Below are 21,146 nucleotides of genomic sequence, written 5' to 3' on the forward strand. Positions count from 1 at the left end.
GTAATGACATAATTGCTGCTCCTACTTGTAAATTATGGCTTTTTTATATATCTGTACAGGATATAATTCAAGGCTTTAGTATTTGAAGATTGTTGAAGAAATTGCGTGGGCAGCCAAGAAGTGGCATGTTATGTGCAGGGAAACGCTCATTAGCAATATACTGTAAGCCTTTCTTTCTGGAATGTTTTTATTTCATGCTGCTGGTATCTTTATTTGCCTTCAGGTTCTTTGAGTTATTTGAACATTATGATGGCTACAAAACAGGAAAACTAAAACTGAAGAAGCCAGAGCAACTACAGGTATGCTAGTTACCAAAGTTAGCAGAAAAGAGCAAAATAAAACCCACAAATAGTGTATATATTCTGCTGTTGCTATGCTCATCAGACGTAATACTTATAATAGTATTTCAGTTATAAAGAAGCTCTGTCAGCCTAATGGACCTTTCGCCTTTATCCACTGCAGGTCGTAGCATCTGTTAATAGATGCCACTCCACTCATTCCAGCACAGTTGGCTTTTTCTCTCTAGCCCACACCATTACCAAGCTGTTAGTTTTGGTCCCAGAAAAAGTAGTGATTCAGCATCCAGTCTAGTACCGACTTAAAAAATTACTTTTATTAGACCATTTAAAATTTCAAAATAACAAGAAACCAGTGAAAAAATATAATAGAAAAAAGCTTTTTTTCGTGTAACCATTGTCCTATGTAATCCAAGAAACGTCTTCATGTAAGTGCTGTGTCTTTTTTCTATTATATTTTTTCACTGGTTTCTTGTTATTTTGAAATTTTAAATGGTGTAATAAAAGTAATTTTTTAAGTCGGTACTAGACTGGATGCTGAATCACTACTTTTTCTGGGACTGTCTAATAGCACCTGTACCGGCCGGGTTCATAGTTTTTCGTGCACCAGTGCTAGCATATCGAAGATACTTTTTCTACACAATGGGACCACAGGAAAAACAAGGGCGGTGATATACATTTTCTCTAGTGTTAATTTTGGTGCCTCATATGTTACTCCAACTCTGTACTGTCAGGTGGGCAGCGTCAGGTATTAGCAGGCAAGGGAACGTAAATCAGAGTTCCAATCGCTGTGTCCAAAAACATTCTACAAACCTATAAAAATATTTTTCCCATATGGTAGATGCTGTAGCTGGGAAAAAAAAATCAAAGCCAATTCACCTTTCTTTTCGCTGTTTCGCCTGCCATAATAATTTGGATATAATGTGACCAAAGCAATAAACATTCCCCGTCTAGCTCTGCAAAAAAAATTCCTTATTTATTACTGTCCACAGAATTGTAAAAAAATTAATGGTCAGAATATGGTGATTTTTTTTTGTTTGTTTGGTATGGTTTATAAAGGAAGAAAAAAAAACTATAATTTTTTTTTTATTGCCATAATAGTACTGACCCAAAGAATAAAGGTGACATGTCACTTTATCTGCATTGAATGCCATAAAAAAAGCTCATAGGAGAGTCAAGCAAGTGCAGTTTTTCTCTAACTTCACCCCATTCTGAGTTTTTGTCCCACAAAAATGAAACTCTCACACAACTGTAAACAGAAATATAAAAAGTTATGACTTTTGGAAAGGAATCTAAAAGAAAAGTGTGGAATTGCACATAGTGGTATTGTCAGAGTATACTAAGTTTATGATCCTAAATGCTGCACGCAAGAGATTTTCCTGCGTAGAGGGGTTTTCAGGGACGTCTTAATTGATGACCTATCCTTAGCATAGGTCATCAACTAAAGAATCAAGGGGTCTGGTACCTGTGGGTCAGCTGATTTGAAGCACCTCTTCTACTTCACAGGCCATGGTCACATGACCTAATCTCAGCTCAGTATCATTGAAGTAAATGGGATGAACTCCAATAAGCACAGTGTTGGACCCTGGCGATTTTTAATTGATGATTTATCCAAATGATAGGTCATAATTTATATAGCCTGGAAAACCTCTGTAAAATAAATTAGTGGCATCTGCTTATGTCCAAAAAATGGCCTTTTATCATTTCCAATCACTGCAGTGCAGATGTTCATATGGTCTGTTTTTGCAGTGTTGGAGCAATGATGTACCATATAGACACATGACTACTGAATCAATTCAGTGGTTGGTGAAGTTCTCAGCATGTATGTACAGTACATAACCAATGCTGCCAGTAAACTGATGCATGAGATCAATTGGTGGGTCACATCGTCATTGTGGACATAAGTCTTTATGCTGCTTTAGATTAGAAGTGGCTTCTACCAGTTATTTTTCTAATGCTGATCAAACCTAAAGGTGCTGCATATTAACTGTGCCAATAGCCACTAGAGAGACGGTACGTAATCCCTTTGGTACCATAATTTAGAACAAGGCATTAAATCATCATCCACTGTATTCTCATTGTCACCTGGCAATAAATCTTTGTTAATGATATGTATAAAGGGAACATTACAACCGGAAGTTGGATCCATAGCAAGAATATTTTACATAAAATATTATTATAATGAATTCTCTGAAACCTTATGTTATTTCAATCAGGAAGTGCTTGACATAGCAAGATTGCTGCTAGCAGAGCTTGGAACCCATAATGATTGTGAGATCGAAGAGAGGAAATCCAAACTGGAACAGCTGAAAACTGTGCTGGAAATGTAAGTGAAACATCTATACTCCACTCACAGATATGGGCTGACCTAATACAGAGTGCCAAAGACCTCTCTGGACTGTCTATTGTTATATTTGCACTGCTAACAGATTTTCCTTCCTCTGTAAACATCACAACTTTAAGAATTTACATACTAGATCTAATCTGTTTATGTATAGTGTACTAGAAAAAAATGTGTGGGTGGGGGAAACCTGGCTAGACCTTCTGGGGGAAATGTAATAGTTACATCTTTTTGGTTAATACCCTTTTTTCCCAGCTATATTTCCAACTAACTTCAAAGGTGCAATTGCCTAACAAATTTTGCACAAATACACTTCTATGATATTGTGATTTCACTGTTGTCAGATATTAGACACAAGCACATGATACATTTTGCACAAGCAGCATAAATTATAAAAATTTGACACCGATCTGGTTTATTAAGTTGTAGATGGTGCAAGATTAACTGGCAGTCTAAATGCACCAAATGTATTGCAGTTGCTCATGCTAAATGATATATTTGGTGCATTTTTAGTCACTTCTAACTTTCCTGCGTCTGTTGGTTGTCTTACTCTTGGCACACATTATGTCTGCTACATGACCCTTTTCTCACTAAACCATGCCCTTTTTTGAGCTAGGCAGAGAAAGTATCTTAATCATGTAAAGGGAGTCTGTCACCTAAACCCAGTGTATAAACCCAGCCCCGCCAATAGATAGGTTAGGGTCACCTGAATCACATGGCACTATCCCCTTTTGAATCTGTGCCTCCATTTCAGAGAAATCAACGCTCTTGTCAATATGCAGATCAACTGTTTGGAAAACAAGGGCCTTGCCTTTGTTGGTTTAAACAGGTCCAAAGAAATTAGCGGCAGATCCTAAGAGGTTAGCGGCAACAAAGTAATTTCTCCAAAGAGCTCTTTTACATATTAACAGAAACAGCAATAAGTTGAGCGATGGAGGCAGCGATTCACAAGGGGAATATACCTGATTCAGGTGACTCTAACCTATCTATCTGCATGGCTGGGTTGGTATATTGGGATCTGGCGATAGATTTCCTGTAATAAATGTGGTACAAAGCCATATCAAGATAAGCATCAACTCCGGTAATTTAGCATTAGTAGATATTCCCTACTTAGTCTTTCAAAGAGGATTTCCAACAAAAAATGTACTGACCATGTATTAGTAATTCACCGTTTACAACTGTAGCCAAAGTTGATACTTGAACATACTTGCAGAAATAGCAGCACTTGTGCTAAGAGGACATGCAGCCACATTCAGTCACTGAGTAATTTTTAAGGACTTTATGACCAACTCCTTTATTACCTCAGCTGGCTTTATCAATAATAACCTGACCATTTTTCAGTTTTTCTGTTCTCTCTAAGAATCATGTAGGATATTCCCCTTTTAGCCATTTCAGCTGCAGCTTGAAGGATCTTGATGTGCAAGCTACATCCTTGGGGCAACAGGACGGGTACCAGAAATTTCAAGTAAAGTTCTTCCCTGCTGGCTCATAATCCTTCTCAAGGAGAATGGAACTGATAGAAAAGGTCAAAAAAACTTGATGAACCAGCTGCAGCAACAAACTCGATCTGACGTTAGGGATGTGTCAATGCCAAACAAAAACACTCTCTTGGAGTTCTTCCAGCTGGTCCTGCCCAGTGACTTGTGTGAATAATGAATTTCTAGACGTGATCTATTTTTTTTTTTTTTTTTTTTAAGCAATACTGCTTTATTAGGGTTATGATATGTGACCGCCTATAAATCTGAAGTAAACAGAAGGATAGATTAGAGAATTTATAGGAAGAATTTTTTATAACAATGAATTGAAATTTGCAGTAATTTCATAGCAAAAAACGAAGAAAACTGGAGCAGAGAATGGTGAGTATTAGGAGTATTAGTTTTTTTTTTTTTTTTAAATCTTTTATTTGATTGCGGTGGGGGTAACTGGGCAATGGGTATTATACTTGGAAGGGGGAGGGGGCAGCCTGAGAGGGGGACATTATACTGTGGAGACAAAGTGGAGGAGGACATTGTAATATGATGTCATAGGGGCCAACGTGGTGGAACAGGTTTAATGTATAAGGGGCCACTGGGGGAAGGGGGGGCTGTTAATGTCTGAAACCTCTGCAGGGGCATTTGATAGTGTGGTGGTCCATTGTAGGGCATTATATTTTATGGGACCACTAAGTGGCTCCCACATGGTATAATGCCACTGACAGGACATTTATAATTTTGTGTAGGTCAGGTATTTCTAAGGGGTGGTGATGGGTATGCCCATTTATGAAACCTTTGCATTGGGCCCACTAATGTGTTAAAACGGCCCTGGTCCCAGACACTATCAGACACTAATCTCTTATGGGCCTTCTCAAACTTTTTTGGCTCTGGCCTCACCAGTCAGTCTGTTGTGATGCCTAGGCCTTACTACCATAGAAATACTACCACCGAGCTCCAAGTAAAAGCCACAGTGCAGAGCACATAATACCTCCAGCAACTCGAAATATTACATTACATGCAAAATACCTCCCCAGCAGTGCCAAATGATAGCATGCAGAACAGCCAAACATCACAGTACAGCATCACGGGTGTCATCATTGCTCCCCCTCTTTCTCATTTGCTAACAGCAGGTGCAGTCTACCCCCTTCCACCTCTAGCCGATTGGTAGCAGCAGTCTTCCCAAATAAAACCTACCAAACGTGCATCAAATCATTCCCCAGTCTGGTATGCCATAAATATCTAATAAATGAGACCCCCACCCATCTCCAGACTAGGGATTCTCCTGAACCAAGTAGCAGATTGATGCCATGGCCCCAGTGACAAAAACAGTGTTTGCATGGCCGCACTTGTCTGACTCTTAAAAACCTACATAAAAGTGAATGTAGAGCCTCGTGTGCATGGCCACTTCTCCAGTTCTGCCTTGGCTCCAGGTGTAACAGGGGTTCAGGAGACATTTATGGTAGCAAATCCAATAATGAAATGGTTTTAAAGTGAATGGCTCAGGTATTTTCATTTTACTTCTGCCTCAGATTCCTTTTCCAATCTCCCCCTTCCCATGATCAACAGGATGCTCACTTTCAGTATCCAGCTTCGATTTTTGCCTGTCATTGAAAACAATAGGAGGTAGAATCAGGATGGAATCTGGCGACGATTTTCAGGTGGATTTTGCAACAAAATCGACAACAAATTCCATCTGGTGAACCTTTATTTTTAAACACTCTTATATTCTGTATTGTGTGCATAGACAGTGTTGCGTAATTTGTCATAAATTTGTCATAGATTACAGTGTTTAGGTGCGCCGTTATCCCTGACATCATCTGCCAGTAGATATGGGAAAACTCCATATACATTAGAGTGTCTAGCAGTCCTGCTAAAATTGACAGGTCTGGTTGAAATTGCATATTTTTTTATTTCTATTATTTATGTAGTGTCATTATAACCTGCAGCACATTACAGATATCTTCAGTCATTGTCGCCAGCGGGGCTTGAAGTAATGAAAATGATGTAATCATACAATACGCATGTGTAAGAATCTGATGGCAACAACTTTGGCTGCTTTCGATGTGACTTGTGTACATACAGTACTTTTTAGAAGGATTTTGCTAAAGGGCATGCTCTGTGCCAAATTCACATACGTTCATGCAATAGTTTAGTGAATTTGGCACACTTCCATACATTGTGCATCAGGTTTGTTGCCAGAACAAAACAAAAATAAAGTTTTCTTTAGAGTGTTTGTCTCTTCAGAGACTGCCCCTTTTAGATTATAGCCTGGGACGATCAGCTGATTTTCTAAGGTCATCTGAAGTCTCCAAGAACAGGAGACGATCCTGCAGAGTAGCTCTCCTTTCTGGCTCATAGTAGAGAGATTGGAGGTAGTGAACACTATATATATATATATATATATATATATATATATATATATATATATATATATATATATATATATATATATATATATATTATCTTATTATATATAATGTTTTTATATATGTAGATTGTGAGCCCCATATAGAGCATATATCAGCCCCATATAGAGCATATATAGACATATCAGTATGTCTTTGGTGTATTTCAGGAAATCCACGCAAACACAGGGAGAACATACAAACTCCTTGTAGATGTTGTTCCTGGCAGGATTTCAACCCAGGACTCCAGCACTGCAAGGCTGCAGTGCTAACCACTGAGACACAGTGTTGCCCCTTGAGAACACTATTTTCTGTCCTTATTCCCTGATAGGTCATATGACAGTATTTGTATTCATGGGACTGCCCCCTTGAAAACTTGCCCTATTTTCTTTACCTTAGTTATTGATGCTTTCAGTGGTTTGACTTGTCCTCCTTTCCCTAATAAGAATCTTATACTTAAACTTTGAGCTTTGGCGTTATGGAGATAAAACTGGGTAAATACCCAGAGCCCCTGTTTCCTAGGGAGCCTCCCAAAAGGGAACCCCAGGAGGGACCTCACAGTGTCGTAAAAAAGCATTCCATCCTACTGTCATCGGTCAGCAGACAAGACATTCATTTTTATGTTTCTCCTCCTCTGCAATAAACCATATTATCTGGACAGGACAGGGAAATTGGATGTGTACAGCCAGAGCACAGGAATTTAACAGGTTCCATTATAGGTAGGGATCTCAATGGTAATATCTTTACCACCCTAGGTGAGATGTGGAGTCATAGAGATCCTTCATTCATTCACTAGGAATCTCTGGGAGACCATTCAGAGACGACAAATCCAGATAGCATAATGGAAGCAGATTTAGGAGTCCAAGCCAGAGGTCAAACCGAAGGCATAAAAGAGAAAAATCCAAAGGCTCAGAAAGGAGGCAGAGTCAAACTGGGAAAGCTGGGTTAACTTAGGCTTGTAAAAGAAGCATATAGCAGGCTAGAGGCAGCATCTAGGAAACAGAACCGCTACTCAGGCAATTGTCAGTAGGCCCCTGAATGTGTAAATAGCCACCAGAAGGGATTTGCACTCATTTCCTGTGTAATAGCTGCAGATATAGTATATTGGATTCTGGTGTCCTGTTTCTGCATTTGAGAACACTGTTTGGGACAAATGAATAGAATAAACTGCTCTTTTTCAATTCCAGGTCACAGCATTAAAATACACTTCATAGCAGTACTTTGTTATAGACATGGAGAATTTATACTGAATGTTTGTCAGATATATCTATTTTGTAGGATGACCTTTATATCATTTTTGTTTTCCAGGTATGGACATTTCTCTGGCATTAATAGGAAGGTTCAGCTGACATATTTGCCCCATGGGCATCCAAAGCCATCCAGTGAGGATGAAGGTAAGGCAGTGAAGGTGTTAAGTATCTTGTATGATTTAAACCTAGACTTTTGAAGAACTTTAGATTTTCAGTCAATCTTTTGAGTCATTAATACATTCTGTAATATAGTTTCTTAACAGATTTTGTGAAATCCTGGATTTTTTTTTAATTCTTTCCCCAATTTCTGTATTGAGAGCTGTCCCTTGCTTTCACTAGGTGTACGAGTGTACGGGCTCCTGTACAGTGTGAGGAAACTGAGACTGGGGGAGTCTTTTCAAACAGATAGACTTGGCCATTATAAAAACCTAGTAGAGGATTTTATTTTTTCTGTCTCCTATGAAAGAGTTTGAAGTTCTATCTGTAAATTACCAGAGGATTTACCAGTTAAAAACACAGTTGGGATTGGAATATTTGCATTGTCCCCTAATCCTGACAATGGTTTCATCTGGAATTTTTTTACAGGCAGAGCTGATCTTGTTGTCATATGAAAGATCAAAATCCACTCTTTCACGTGACACCAAAACTTTCAACACTTTGCTAGGTATTGTAATGCCACAGATATTATGGTTTGAAGTGACCACCCACTCAAGCTAAAGGTGACAAAATTTCTTATATTCTGTATATTACAAAATGTATTAATGACACACATACTGCCAAAAAATGTAAAGTTGCTTGAAAGTTTGTTACAGTTTAATGTGATTTTAGTTAATCTTTTGTTCCCCATTTTCCCATTATTGGTTCCTGTGTTCACCTTGGCAATCTCATAAAGATATGAGTGGATTCAGCCAATATGAACTTCCAAAAAACATGCAGGTTAAAACATGCAAGTTTATTTTTCTTAATATAGTGTCTCTTCACTTGTGGTTGGAAGCAGATTGTAAGCTTCTCCACAGACTAAAAGGGCCTATTTAGTACTTCCCCTTTGCAGTGCTACATAGGGTGTCATTATGGTAAAAACTGGACCATTATAATAATTGATAGGATATTATAAAGAAATTATTTGTTGCTTTTGCGGTATGGCTGAAACGACTCTACAGTTTTTCTAATTTGTCTACACAGATGCCCGCAAGGATTCCCCATCTCTGTTACTAGTTTTAAAATGGGGTGGTGAACTAACTCCAGCTGGGCGAGTGCAAGCTGAAGAGCTCGGCCGGGCGTTTAGGTGTATGTACCCTGGAGGGCAAGGTATGTTCTTTTTGTCACCTTTATGTTGTTGTTTTTCAAAGGGAAATTTTACTTTTAATAAATGGCGCTAACATTTTAATTTAAAATTTAGATATGAAAATAATGACACTTTCTAATATGTTTCTTATCATAGTCCCTTAATGGTAGCAGTGATGTAAATGTTTACTTGTATACTTTCTAGGGGTTTGTCATGGTAGCAGCAACTCAATCACCCTTAAAAGTTTTGTCCAGTTTATTAAGATGCACTTAATATATAAAAGGGAGCTTGTCACCAAAAACTCTACATCAAACCCATCATAGTGCATTGTAGGGTATATTATGCTTAGCACCATCATAACTTTAGATAGTTTAACAGATCCGCCATTACCTTGAAATAAGTGTGTGTGAGTGTTATATATATATATATATATATATATATATATATATATATATATATATATATATATATATATATATATATATATATATATATATATATATATATATATATATATATATATATATATGAGGGTTAAGTGCAATGGGGCGTGCCAGAACCTCAGAATTTCAGACCTGAATACTCTTCAGACCCCTTGGAGGTCATGTCTCATTTTCATTTCTATAAAAACTGCTTTTTCAAGAAAATAGGGCACCTATTAAAGGTATGATAGTGCTGTCCATATTTTGTTTCTATAACAAATTTCCTGGTGACAAACTCCCTTTAAGAAACACATCCCTCTCTATGAATTAGGTGTCTCAGTGGCCCTTCATGTGCTAGAAATGGAAGTCTGCAGCCAGGCGTTGGCAAATATTTGAGCTATAGTTTACAGCAGTTCCTGGCATAAATTATTATAACTTTTCCAGTCCCTGAGAGGATAAGGCCATTGAGGTATACATGAGAAGTCGCACATTTTTGAACAAATACAGACTTAGGGGTTTTGGTAAATATACCTATGTGTGTAAAATAGAATGTGTCATTATTCATTATCAATATGAGAGTTACTAACTTACCTTTTGTACCTATTTAAGCCATTTTCTGTGTTGCTTCTTTCCTTTCCTTCTCCTCTTCTCATACATTATAGTGATCATACATTAGAACCTTTTCGGCTACATTTATTAGGCAGTTATGGTTTCTACACTCATATTGACTTTTAGTTTTTTGTAATTTTTTTACTGGACATACTCCAACATATATGTGCTTCTGATGGAAGCCTCTGATGTATGGCACTGTAAAGACAAATAAGCGTACTAGCCCAAAATATGTTAAAAGAACACACTTTCTGTGTTTGTTGGTGCTGAGTGGTGATGGATACATTTTTTTATGTTCTGTCACAATTTTCCCAGTGCATACGCTGATTATAATGTGAATAGACCCTTGAGAATTAATAAAAAAAAACACCAAAAAAACAGACTCTAAATCACATTAGATACGGTAATTGTTGGCAAACCTGCTGATTTACACAGGGGCAGTCAACCATCAAATACATATGAGGATCTCCCAGCTCTCCTTTTACAGCCTAAATTTGGGGAACAGAAGAAATAGCGATCAGCAGAACGATTGTTCAGCTGACCACTATGTGCATAGCCAAACTTACTACTTTATTACTGTTCTTCTCACTTTTATATGTATCTTTACTACTTTTTTCCTTCCCTTTTTCATCTTTCCTTTTTATCACTTCTTTCTTTAGCATTCTGTCACTGTAGGTTTTATAGTTTACTCTATAATATAACTTTGCTTTGCATTGTTCTAGCCCTAATGAAACTAGTCATATCCTTAAGATACGTAAGTGCGTCCTTTTGTAATGTTTTTGTACCTTATGTTCTTTCAACCTATCATTCTAGTAAATGGTAACATCACGGCTTTGGGCTGTTGTTCCCCCATAGACTTTGGTAAGGACTATGAGTGACGGTGTGATTTGCACAGTCCCTATAACTGCATCAGGAAAATGCCATCCCTTCAACTAAATAGTATATGGTGTATACTGTGCCACGCACAACTAATTTTTATAGAAATTTTATTGATCTTTAACATTCCTCTTAATTCCTTGTATTGCATAACCAATTGGTGATGCTTAGAAGTCCAATGAGTTAATATAAGCATGCAAAGTGACGTCTACTGAACCAGTATACATTCGTTACCTGAAGAATGCAACTACAATGTATACAGTTGTAAGAGAAAATATGTTTAGCAACGTACTAAAGTAAATTAGGATGAATACCAAAAAGAAGTCTGTTATCTACAACACCATACATTACAGTTCTATGATTGATTTCTTAGGAAACACTCCCCATCTACTACACCTCCACTTAGAAGCATGTAAAGCCTCTCAGAAACCTAATCATATTTAGATTTGTGGACGATCAAAGGTTAAACATTTTTGCAAATTTAAATAAAGATTTTCTCCAAAGTATCTTAGTGATGACAGCCTTTTGTCAATGCATGGAACTGTGAATGCAGGTACTTTCTGTGGTCAGGGAAACCCAGCTGCAGTTTCCTTATTGTGGACACAATGGCGTAGCAAGCGTGAGGGCAGGGGGTTGGCGGCCATTGACTCTGTGGGGCCCACCCTAAACATATGCAATTATTTCAACTATTTCGGTCTCTGAAGGACACTGTTATAGTTGAATAATAGGACATGTTTTGCTTTTGTAAGGTTTCATGGATCTCTGAAAAGACTCAAGTGTTCAAAGAATCCGTGAGAAACGAGAACTATAAAAAAAAAAAAAAAAAAATGGACAGTTGCATCCGTTTTTCACAGTGTTCATGTGAATGAACCTTCACAGTGCTATTCCACATGCTGTTCTTACTCATGTTAATGCACGTCCTGCTCTTACTGCAACAATGAAAATGACTAATATGATTAAAAATGCAAAACTCCTGTGTGGTTTCAAGGAAAACTTGTATTAATACGTGCGGAGACACAGAGTGTATTGCCAACTTGGAAGGACCTCCAGTGGTGGGTGTGTGTTTTTGTTTTTTTTGTTTTTTGTTTGTTTTATGTAACAAAGCTCTTCTTCATTACGGCATACCTGTAACACTTTGATGAGTGACTGCTTGTTGGCTACATTGTCTCAATAGAATTTCAGGTTTTCTAAAGTGAATCTCCCATCTCATCTGAGACTCGGGCTTTTAATCTCCCATCCATTTATTACAGTGCAGCTCTGCTTATTCAGACTGGCTGCTGTTTATTAGCACAAGCCCACCAGGCTGTCAGTGCATGGAGAACTGATTCCATTACAACAAGATCATAATGACCATAAAAGACATTTTATTAAACAGCTACTGTAAAAATAAAATTTGGTAATTGTCACACAGGTATTAATGCAAATGACATTGGGAGATTCACAAGGCGGTTTTCTTACCACTGACTATACATTCAGCCTTACTCCTCTTTTATCTGAGGGAAATAATTGTGTGACAGAAATGCTGTTCTCTCATCAAGAAAATGTCATGATATATGGAGATGCCTATAAACTCTTTTTGGTTATTCATTAATAAAAATGTTTAGGTTGTGTTCACACTGGTGTCATGTTCACAGATTCACTCTGTTGGGGTTCCATCAAGTTTTCCTAAATTTTGACAGCAAGAATAGTGATGTTAATTTCAAGGAAGTCCCAACATAAAAGGATGAATAGCAGTGTGAACATAGCCCTACCTTATGTCTCACTAAAGCTTGAATTAGTTGACTTGTTTTGTGCTTTTTCTGTTGTGTGCTTTAACAGTGAAAAAATACCACAAAACTATAATAAATATGTCTACTAATTCATTGCTATGTATGTAAGGTATAACTGTTAACCCTGTGAAATACACTGTTTTCCCCTCGCAATAGGTGTCAAGGGGAAAATGGGTTTTCTGGGCAATTTTTTTTTTTAAAGATCCATTAGTGCTATTGCAATGTACTGAGTAATTTCTCAATTGAGTAGCAATGACGTTCTGTTTCCAATAACAGGCAAACAGATTGTCACCAGATAACCAGCAAATGTTCCTGGGGTGGTCACATGATGAATAAATATGCATTTTTGATAAATTGTTATTTAGAAGGCAGGCAGGGGAAGGTGTTTAGATTAGTGTAAGGGGATATTGTCACTCCTTAGGGAGAGACCTCCATATAGGTGTGTGGAGACTTAAGCCATTTGCACTCCACTGTGAGGGATCATGGGAAGAATATGCAAATCTGTCTCCCATGATGTTAATATAGGGACACAGTGCCTCAGTCATGCAGCCCACTAGGGGACGCTCCCTTTAACATCATGCCCGACCTTCCCAGAGGCCTTTGCTGCAATGATGTGGGATTTTACCAAGTCAGTCTCTCAGCCGAGGACAGCTGTTTCGATCTGTTTGGATCTCTTCAGCCCGGCTCAGAATAGACTAACTTGACAGACTTGAGAGGCTTCTAGACCAAGTTAAGGGTGTATTGTCACTACTTAGGGAGAGACCACCATATAGGTGTGTGGAGATTAATTAAGCCATTTGCGCTCCACTGTGAGGGATCATGGGAAGACAGAGACTGACTTTGTAAAATCCCACATCATTGCAGCAAAGGCCTCAGGGAAGGTCAGGCAAAAAAAGGGAGTGCCCCCTAGTGGGCTGCATGACTGAGGTATTGTCTCCCTATATTAGTGTAAGGATTTAATTTTATCCCAGATAACCCCTTTAAACAAGCAGCAGCCAGAAATGCTGCTTTTCCACAACTTGAAGCCATACCCTAAGAAGACTTTCTCAGCCTCATGATTTAAAATATTAAAAATATCTTAAAGTGTGTATATATAACTAATGACAGAATAGTTTAGAAATCCTCTAGCACTCTCATCCTGACACTTCCTTGGTTGGTCTCCCAGCCGGCTCTGTTCTTTGCTCATGATGAGATTTTTACATGACCACATCTGGGATCTCAGTGGCGTTGATACATTACTTCCATAGCCAGTGACTGGCTGCAGTGGTTACGTCATGTCAACAGCTCAGCGCTGATTCAAGAAGAACAAAATCCAATGTGGTCCTGGGAAGCTCTGACACAGGAGTGGCAGGGGAGTGCTAAGGTACCATTCCTTTTTGTGTTATTTCACAGCATTGTAAGGGTGCATTCACACTACTGATACACTGCCTGATTCTGAAACACGTTCAGAATCAGTGCGTAAAAAGCAGTTCCTATTCATTTCAATGGGAGCCGACATATGAGCGCTCCCCATTGAAATGAATGGGCTACTTTTTTCACTACGAGCAGTCCCATTGAAGTGAATGGGAAGTGCTCGCGTGTATGGCTCGGAATGAGCAGAGCTAGTCGTACACGTGAGCACTTCCCATTCACTTCAATGGGAGCGCTCGTAGTGAAAAAAGCAGCCCATTCATTTCAATGGGGAGCGCTCGTATGCCGGCTCCCATTGAAATGAATGGAACTGCTTTATACGCGCTGATTCTGAACGTGTTTTAACGTTCAGAATCAGGCAGCGTACCAGTAGTGTGAATGCACCCTAAATGTTATGAGGATGGCTAATTCTTTTAACATTAGTATTTTCAGACCTGGCAGATACATAATGATATGTGTAAATTAAACTCATTGACAAAAAAAACAAGCTCAGAAATGTTGCATTACTGCAAGCCTCAGCATGCAGTTATGTCTCATACAGATATGTTAATGATTAGTCGTGGTCACAAAAGGGCGTAAAAGTGCTTTCCTAAATGCCCTGCAAAAAGACTCTGATGCTACTTTTGGGTATTGAACATCTTGGTGAGAGATCATTGAGTGCTAGACAATGCAAAACAATACAACACAACACACTAAAGACTTTATTTTGCCAAGTTGACAGACTTTGATCTATTATGTGTCTTGCCGTTTGCAGCCAATCACTGTCCTCTTGCAGTGCTGTCATGAATAAGGACGCTACTGGAGGAGAAACCTGAACTACTATGGACAAGAACTACATTGTCTTTAATGATCATTCTAGGTTCTGTTTGGGATCTGACAATGGCCCAGTTTCAGTATAGAGGCCTTTTGGTGTGTGTTTCGATCTCACCTTTGTGAAAGCAAGATGCTGCCTCAACTGCTGGTGTGATGTTCTAGGGAGCCATCTCATATGACATTCTGTCACCCCAAGAAGTGAGAGGAGAGACACTTAATAGCTCAGCGATATTTACTGGACATCTTGCAGCCACATGTGTTTCTCATATCAGGACTTCCAGCTGGACAATGCTCAACCACAAACAGCAAGGGTTTCACAGCAATGTCTCCATGAGAATTCAACAATTCATTCTCCTGCCTGTTTTAGAGTTATTGTCAATCGAGCATTTATGGAACCAGCTGAGACCTCAACTTCACCAACCTACAAGTATGCAGGATCAAGAGGCCCAGCTGCTACATCTGTGGGCAAATGTGCCACAGGATGCCATATGAAACCTGTATAGCTCTGTTATCTGGGAAAAAAACTAATCCCTACAGTAACCTAAACACCCTCCCCTCGCCCACTTTCTAAATAACATAATTTATCTAAAATGTATATTTATCCATATCCCTGGGGCGATCATGTGGGTGCTGGATATCCGGTGACGATCCGTTTCCCTGTTTCTGGAATTGGAACATACTACTACACCTCACCCCACCCCTCCAAATCCACTCCATCATTCTTACTTCTCTTCCTTCCAGGCTTCCTCCTGCGGGACGGCTCCTCCCTCTTTTCTGACTGCCGACGCGCTATAATCCCAGTGCTGCTCTATGCTCTGCAGCCGATAATCCACCAGGCTTGCGAGTATCTCCCATGCCTGTGCAGTAGAGATGGATCAGCACAGAACAGCACTGGCACTAGTGTTCGCGCCGGCAGAATCAGAAAAGGATGGGCTGTCCCCCAGAAGGAAGAGTGGTAAGTATAATGGGGTCGAGGGTTGGGATGAGTAGGTTGGGCATGGCTAGTAGTGGGCAGGATAGCTACAAAAAGAGAGACAGGAAGGGGGTCTATGGGGGGGAGTTAGGTTAGAATTTGGTGGGAGTTAGTTGAGAGGGGTTGGTGTGGAAGTTACATAGAAGGAAGCTGAACCGAGTAAACAAATGCAGAAGATGACAGGCGCTTCCAGAGACTCCCAGAAATCACTCAAAAATCTGCTAACCCATTAATAGCACTAATGGACCTTTTTTTAAAAAAAACAAAAAACAAAACAAAACATTTTTTGCCTGGAAAGCCACTTTAACCAATTGCAGAAATTCAGGTTAACTCTGCCACATCTGTATTTATATAAATATTGATGAACAAGGCAACAAACTTTCCTACATACTGGGTTTCCATACTGGGAGATACAGCCCTGGGCTATTATAATAACCAGCAAAAGATAATTGATGTAATTTACTTTCTAAGATATTAAGCCAAACAGCTGAGAGGTCTCGACAGGATCTGAATGTTACCAAGAATGTGTTCAAGTACAGTCAAGAAACACAGATCTTGAAAATGTGTAATAATTAAAAACACGGTATATTAGAAACTTGTATAACTTTTCATTTCTGAAAAACGGTCGAACGCCTGTTTTGTTGAATATTATTGTCTTCACTTAATATTATTATAACAGTGTATGCAATACATTTTATTGTGTATATATAATTTAATCATGCAACCCTTATGCAGATTTTGTTTTTATATATTGCAGGAGATTATGCAGGCTTTCCAGGCTGCGGACTGCTACGATTACACAGTACCTACCGCCATGACCTCAAGATTTATGCATCCGATGAAGGACGGGTGCAGATGACTGCTGCTGCTTTTGCCAAGGTAGAATTCAGGAGAATTGTTTTCACGTACATTATAAAGTTTCCATGGGAGCTCCATTCTCCTTTCACAATCTTAACTACCTAAGCCACACCCTTAATATGACACGGCCAGAGAGCAGTATCTGGTGTTTGTATCTCTCAAAAAAAAACAAAAAACAGAACCATCTTGTCGGATGTGAGACAGAAATCCCATTTGAACTGAACCTACAAACTTTCATGACAAGTACTAAATTTGAGTTAGAGGTCTGACTTTAAGGGGTGTGGTGCTTCCAAGTATGCACTAGGAGACAAAGCATCTTGGACTGTCTCCTATCTAGTACTGGAGCCAGTGCTGTAAAATCTTATTCATTAGCACTGGCTCCCCTACTGGATACATGAACCAAGGCGGTAGAAAAGGATAATCACATTGGATTACAAACATAGAAAATTTGTATACATTAAGACTAGTTCATTTAGAAAAATGATCACTCATTACAACTAAACACTTGTGTAAATTTGCAAGTATAATCCAAAACAAATGACAAGTCACATTTGATCACAGTTCTTTCACAACTTTCCGTTACTTCACCCTGCTGTATTAACTTTGACATTCTGTTCTTCTTTTATGCATATTGTACTTTTTTGCACTAGTCTCCTGTGTGTTTCTATCTTGATATCTTGGCTATCTCCTGCTTTCTCTTTCTTGATGCATGTTCACTCCCATGATGCTTCAGCATAGCATCCAATGGGTAGCTTGTCATAGTACCATCTCTGGGTGGACACTGTCCTCATTCTGTTTTAAATAATCTTAGAGACCATAAGTACATAGACTGGGAGGCTGCACTACTATTGTCTTCATTATATCACAGTTGTCTGATCAATAGCAGAAGCGGAGATTTGCGGCATCCTCTGTGGTCAGCGTGCATGGCACACTCTTTGCAGTTTAATTGTATTGGATGTCATGGTGCCTGTAATAGGTGACATATAGAGCTCAAGTAATAGAGAATGACAAAAGGAGTCTGATTTACACTGCCCCTAAACATAGGCCCCAGATGGAGCACATGGGAAAGTTTGCTTTTGGGTAGGTGTTCTATTATATGGGTCTTTCTCAAATGATTTCTCTTGGGTTGAGGCAGAAGAGAGAAGTATAAGTGTTTCCTATATCTTTCCCTTTACTTTTGAAACCATTCCTGGCTCAAAAAACTACAGCAAAATCTGCAACACAAAAAAAATGCAGCTTTTCCGCATCTGCAACACAAAAAAAATGCAGCTTTTCCACAGTATGTAGCCTCAACCTTAAGCTAAGGCTGCAAAAAAGCTGCTTTTTGTTGCAGATTTTTCTCCATTTTTCTTTTAACCCAAACCAAGGAGTGATGTTAAGAAGAATGGGAAATATATAGACAGTACTTCTCTTGTCTGATAAACCCACTCCTGGCTTTGGCACAACCCCCCCCCCCCCCCCCCCCCAACACACACACAATCTGCATTTCAGCAAAGCAACATTTCTGCAACGTGGTGCTGTTGCCTTAAGAAAAGTTGTATGGTTTCTAGTAACCAAACATTCATGAACTCTTTATTAATTATATTATTTAGCTTTCTGTTTCAGTCACTACTCTGTGCTCAATACTCTGATGCAGTTTATTGTGTGGAAAAAATACTGACACAATACAATTGTCAACAGGGTCTCCTGGCATTAGAAGGTGAGCTCACACCTATTTTGGTGCAAATGGTGAAAAGCGCAAACATGAATGGACTCCTGGACAGTGATAGTGATTCCTTAAGCAGCTGCCAACAAAAAGTGAAGGCTCGCCTCCACGAGATCATGCAGAGGGATGCAGATTTCACAGAGGACGACCATGACAAGGTAGCTTTGGGTTCCAGAGGTAAAATCTAGCTGGGGAACACTTAGTATATTTTAACTTCTTCCATGGTTAGTGTCCTCCTAGTACTTAACCAGTAAGTTTTTAGACTGTATCTGACTTTCTTTGCTAGTGTATTTGTGTGTTTGTCTAAAATAAAAATGTGAAGAATATATGGTCACTGTATAACTGGGAAATAAATACATTATATTGTATCAATATTAATATACCATACACATGCAAATCTATACAACATGAATTCTTTGATGATAGTAATGATATATTACATTACCGAGTGGAGTTGTCCTGCTGATGTTTTCTCCTTATGGTCACCATACATATTAGACTAATTTAGGCCAAATGTGACAATTTTAAGCAGGACTAGCCAACCATCTGATTTGTATTAAATATATGGATGACGTTTGTCTGGCATATGTCAGGAGAAAAAATGATTGGACATGTTGAACATCAGCATACCTGATCCTTTCTTCTCACAATAGATAAGCTACCTCTAGAGGTGTCTGGCAGTATCTTATTTACTTTTCCCATTGAGAAAAATGCCCACTCTGAGCATGGAAAGTGTATGAAATGATGGGTGGAATAGTCATTACTGAACAAGTGTTTGTTTAGTAACTATTGAAGATATATGGCCACCTTTAACATCACCAGCATCAAGATACTGTAGATACGGCATACTGACAGCCATAGGTTGACATGAAAGCATTTAGCATTCTGGTCCATGGGTACTTTCTGGTATTGCAGTTTTGCACAATTCAGTTCATTCAGTCTCTGCTTGAACAAGGGTTAGGTCAACTGTTCATTTCTCTGTTTCAGTATGTGTGATCAATATGAGGTTTGGTGACTTTTGTCTGTTCCTATTAATGTGAATGAGTGCTTGGTTTTTCCCATTTACATTCTTGTAGCTGGCTCCTACAAGTAGCAGCTCTCTTATTAATTCCATGGAGTCCATAAAGAATCCTGTGAAGACATGCGACAAGGTGTTTGCCCTTATTGAGAGTCTGACATCCCAGATCCGACAGCGCTTGGAAGATCCTAAATCTGCAGGTGAGCTGCGGAGATTGTTTTGCCATACTGTCAAAAATGACATATTTGTAAACTGCACATCTTATGTGTTTTATTTCCCAATTTTATTCTCAAGACAGTCTAAATCTAAAAATATTTTTTCTCCTAGATTTACAATTATATCATAGTGAAACTTTGGAGCTGATGTTACAGCGATGGACCAAGCTGGAGAGAGATTTTCGCATGAAGAGTGGACGTTATGATATCAGCAAAATTCCTGATATTTATGACTGTGTCAAGTATGATGTTCAGCACAACAGCTCACTCAACCTGGAAGGAACCGATGAACTCTTTAAACTTTCCAAATATTTAGCAGATGTGATAATCCCCCAGGTAGGTATGGCTATGATATATTGCAGGTCTATCTATTGGATGAACATCCGGATCATTCTTGTCTGCTGAGCGGGGTTTTTTATTTTTTTTTATTTTAACCTTTCGTGTTTAATATTGACATTTGTGTGCTTGAGTATGAGGGTGCATTCACACTGAGTAAACGCTAGCTTATTTTGTAGAGTAAAATTACACTTGTAAATTTTGCTATCCCATTGACTTCAATGATATTTTTTTACAAGTGTAAAAATACGCCTGTAAAAAATACGCCTGTAAAAAATACGCCTGTAAAAATACGCCTGTAAAATGTCATTGAAGTCAATGGGATAGCAAAATTTACAAGTGTAATTTTACTCTGCAAAATAAGCTAGCGTTTACTCAGTGTGAATGCACCCTAATGCAGATTTTCAACATGGAAAACTGGAAAATTGTTACTCTGATCTATAGAGTACGAAACATTCAAGACCAGGTTGTGATCCTTCTATATATTAACTTCACCTGCAAAACATATGTTTCATTTATATTTAGCACGTACTTTTCCAAACATAAGTCTTACACCAGGTTCACATTATCATTCTGGGATACAGTCTTTGAGTCCGCTTGTGTGCCTGAAAAATGGAAACCCTATCCGCATAAAAAGTGGTTACCTGTGGAAACACGCAGACCCCATAGACTATAATGGGGTCCGCTGGGTTTCCACCCAAAATCGTGAAAGAGAAAAGTCTTGCTTGCAGGACAACACTAGTCTGACCGTAGCCTTTACCGTGTTATGTGTTTGCAGGAATATGGGATTAATAAAGAGGAAAAACTGGAGATCGCAATGGGATACTGTCTTCCTCTAATTAATAAGATCTTGCTGGACTTGCAGAGAACTCACGAGGATGAGTCTGTAAACAAGCTGCACCCACTGTGAGTTGTATCATGATAATATCATTGTTATTTTTCACTCAATGATTGGAAGTATTGTTTTTAGAGACAACTTTACCTCTGAAAATTTTGTGATATGTAGTCAGTAAATGCCAAGCCTTGATCTTCTCATATTATTCCTACCTATTTAGTTCCTCCTGCTTCACTTTGTTTATAACATGTTCAATGT

General features: G+C 38.7%; 1 protein-coding gene across 9 annotated transcripts in view; it reads left to right on the forward strand.

The window, feature by feature from the left end:
• The window catches only part of PPIP5K1 (diphosphoinositol pentakisphosphate kinase 1), a 118,192-nt gene that overhangs the window by 27,221 nt on the left and 69,825 nt on the right, over positions 1 to 21,146 (forward strand). For all 9 annotated transcript variants that reach the window (XM_075273367.1, XM_075273365.1, XM_075273368.1 and 6 more), the window contains 9 exons: positions 224 to 299; positions 2,513 to 2,622; positions 7,823 to 7,908; positions 8,947 to 9,072; positions 16,679 to 16,800; positions 18,460 to 18,642; positions 19,561 to 19,702; positions 19,830 to 20,053; positions 20,832 to 20,959. In XM_075273367.1, coding sequence (XP_075129468.1) covers positions 224 to 299; positions 2,513 to 2,622; positions 7,823 to 7,908; positions 8,947 to 9,072; positions 16,679 to 16,800; positions 18,460 to 18,642; positions 19,561 to 19,702; positions 19,830 to 20,053; positions 20,832 to 20,959 — 1,197 coding nt within the window. The remainder of the gene's footprint in view (positions 1 to 223; positions 300 to 2,512; positions 2,623 to 7,822; positions 7,909 to 8,946; positions 9,073 to 16,678; positions 16,801 to 18,459; positions 18,643 to 19,560; positions 19,703 to 19,829; positions 20,054 to 20,831; positions 20,960 to 21,146) is intronic.

This window comes from Leptodactylus fuscus, chromosome 5 (assembly GCF_031893055.1).
Source record: "Leptodactylus fuscus isolate aLepFus1 chromosome 5, aLepFus1.hap2, whole genome shotgun sequence".
NCBI classification, from domain to species: Eukaryota; Metazoa; Chordata; class Amphibia; order Anura; family Leptodactylidae; genus Leptodactylus; species Leptodactylus fuscus.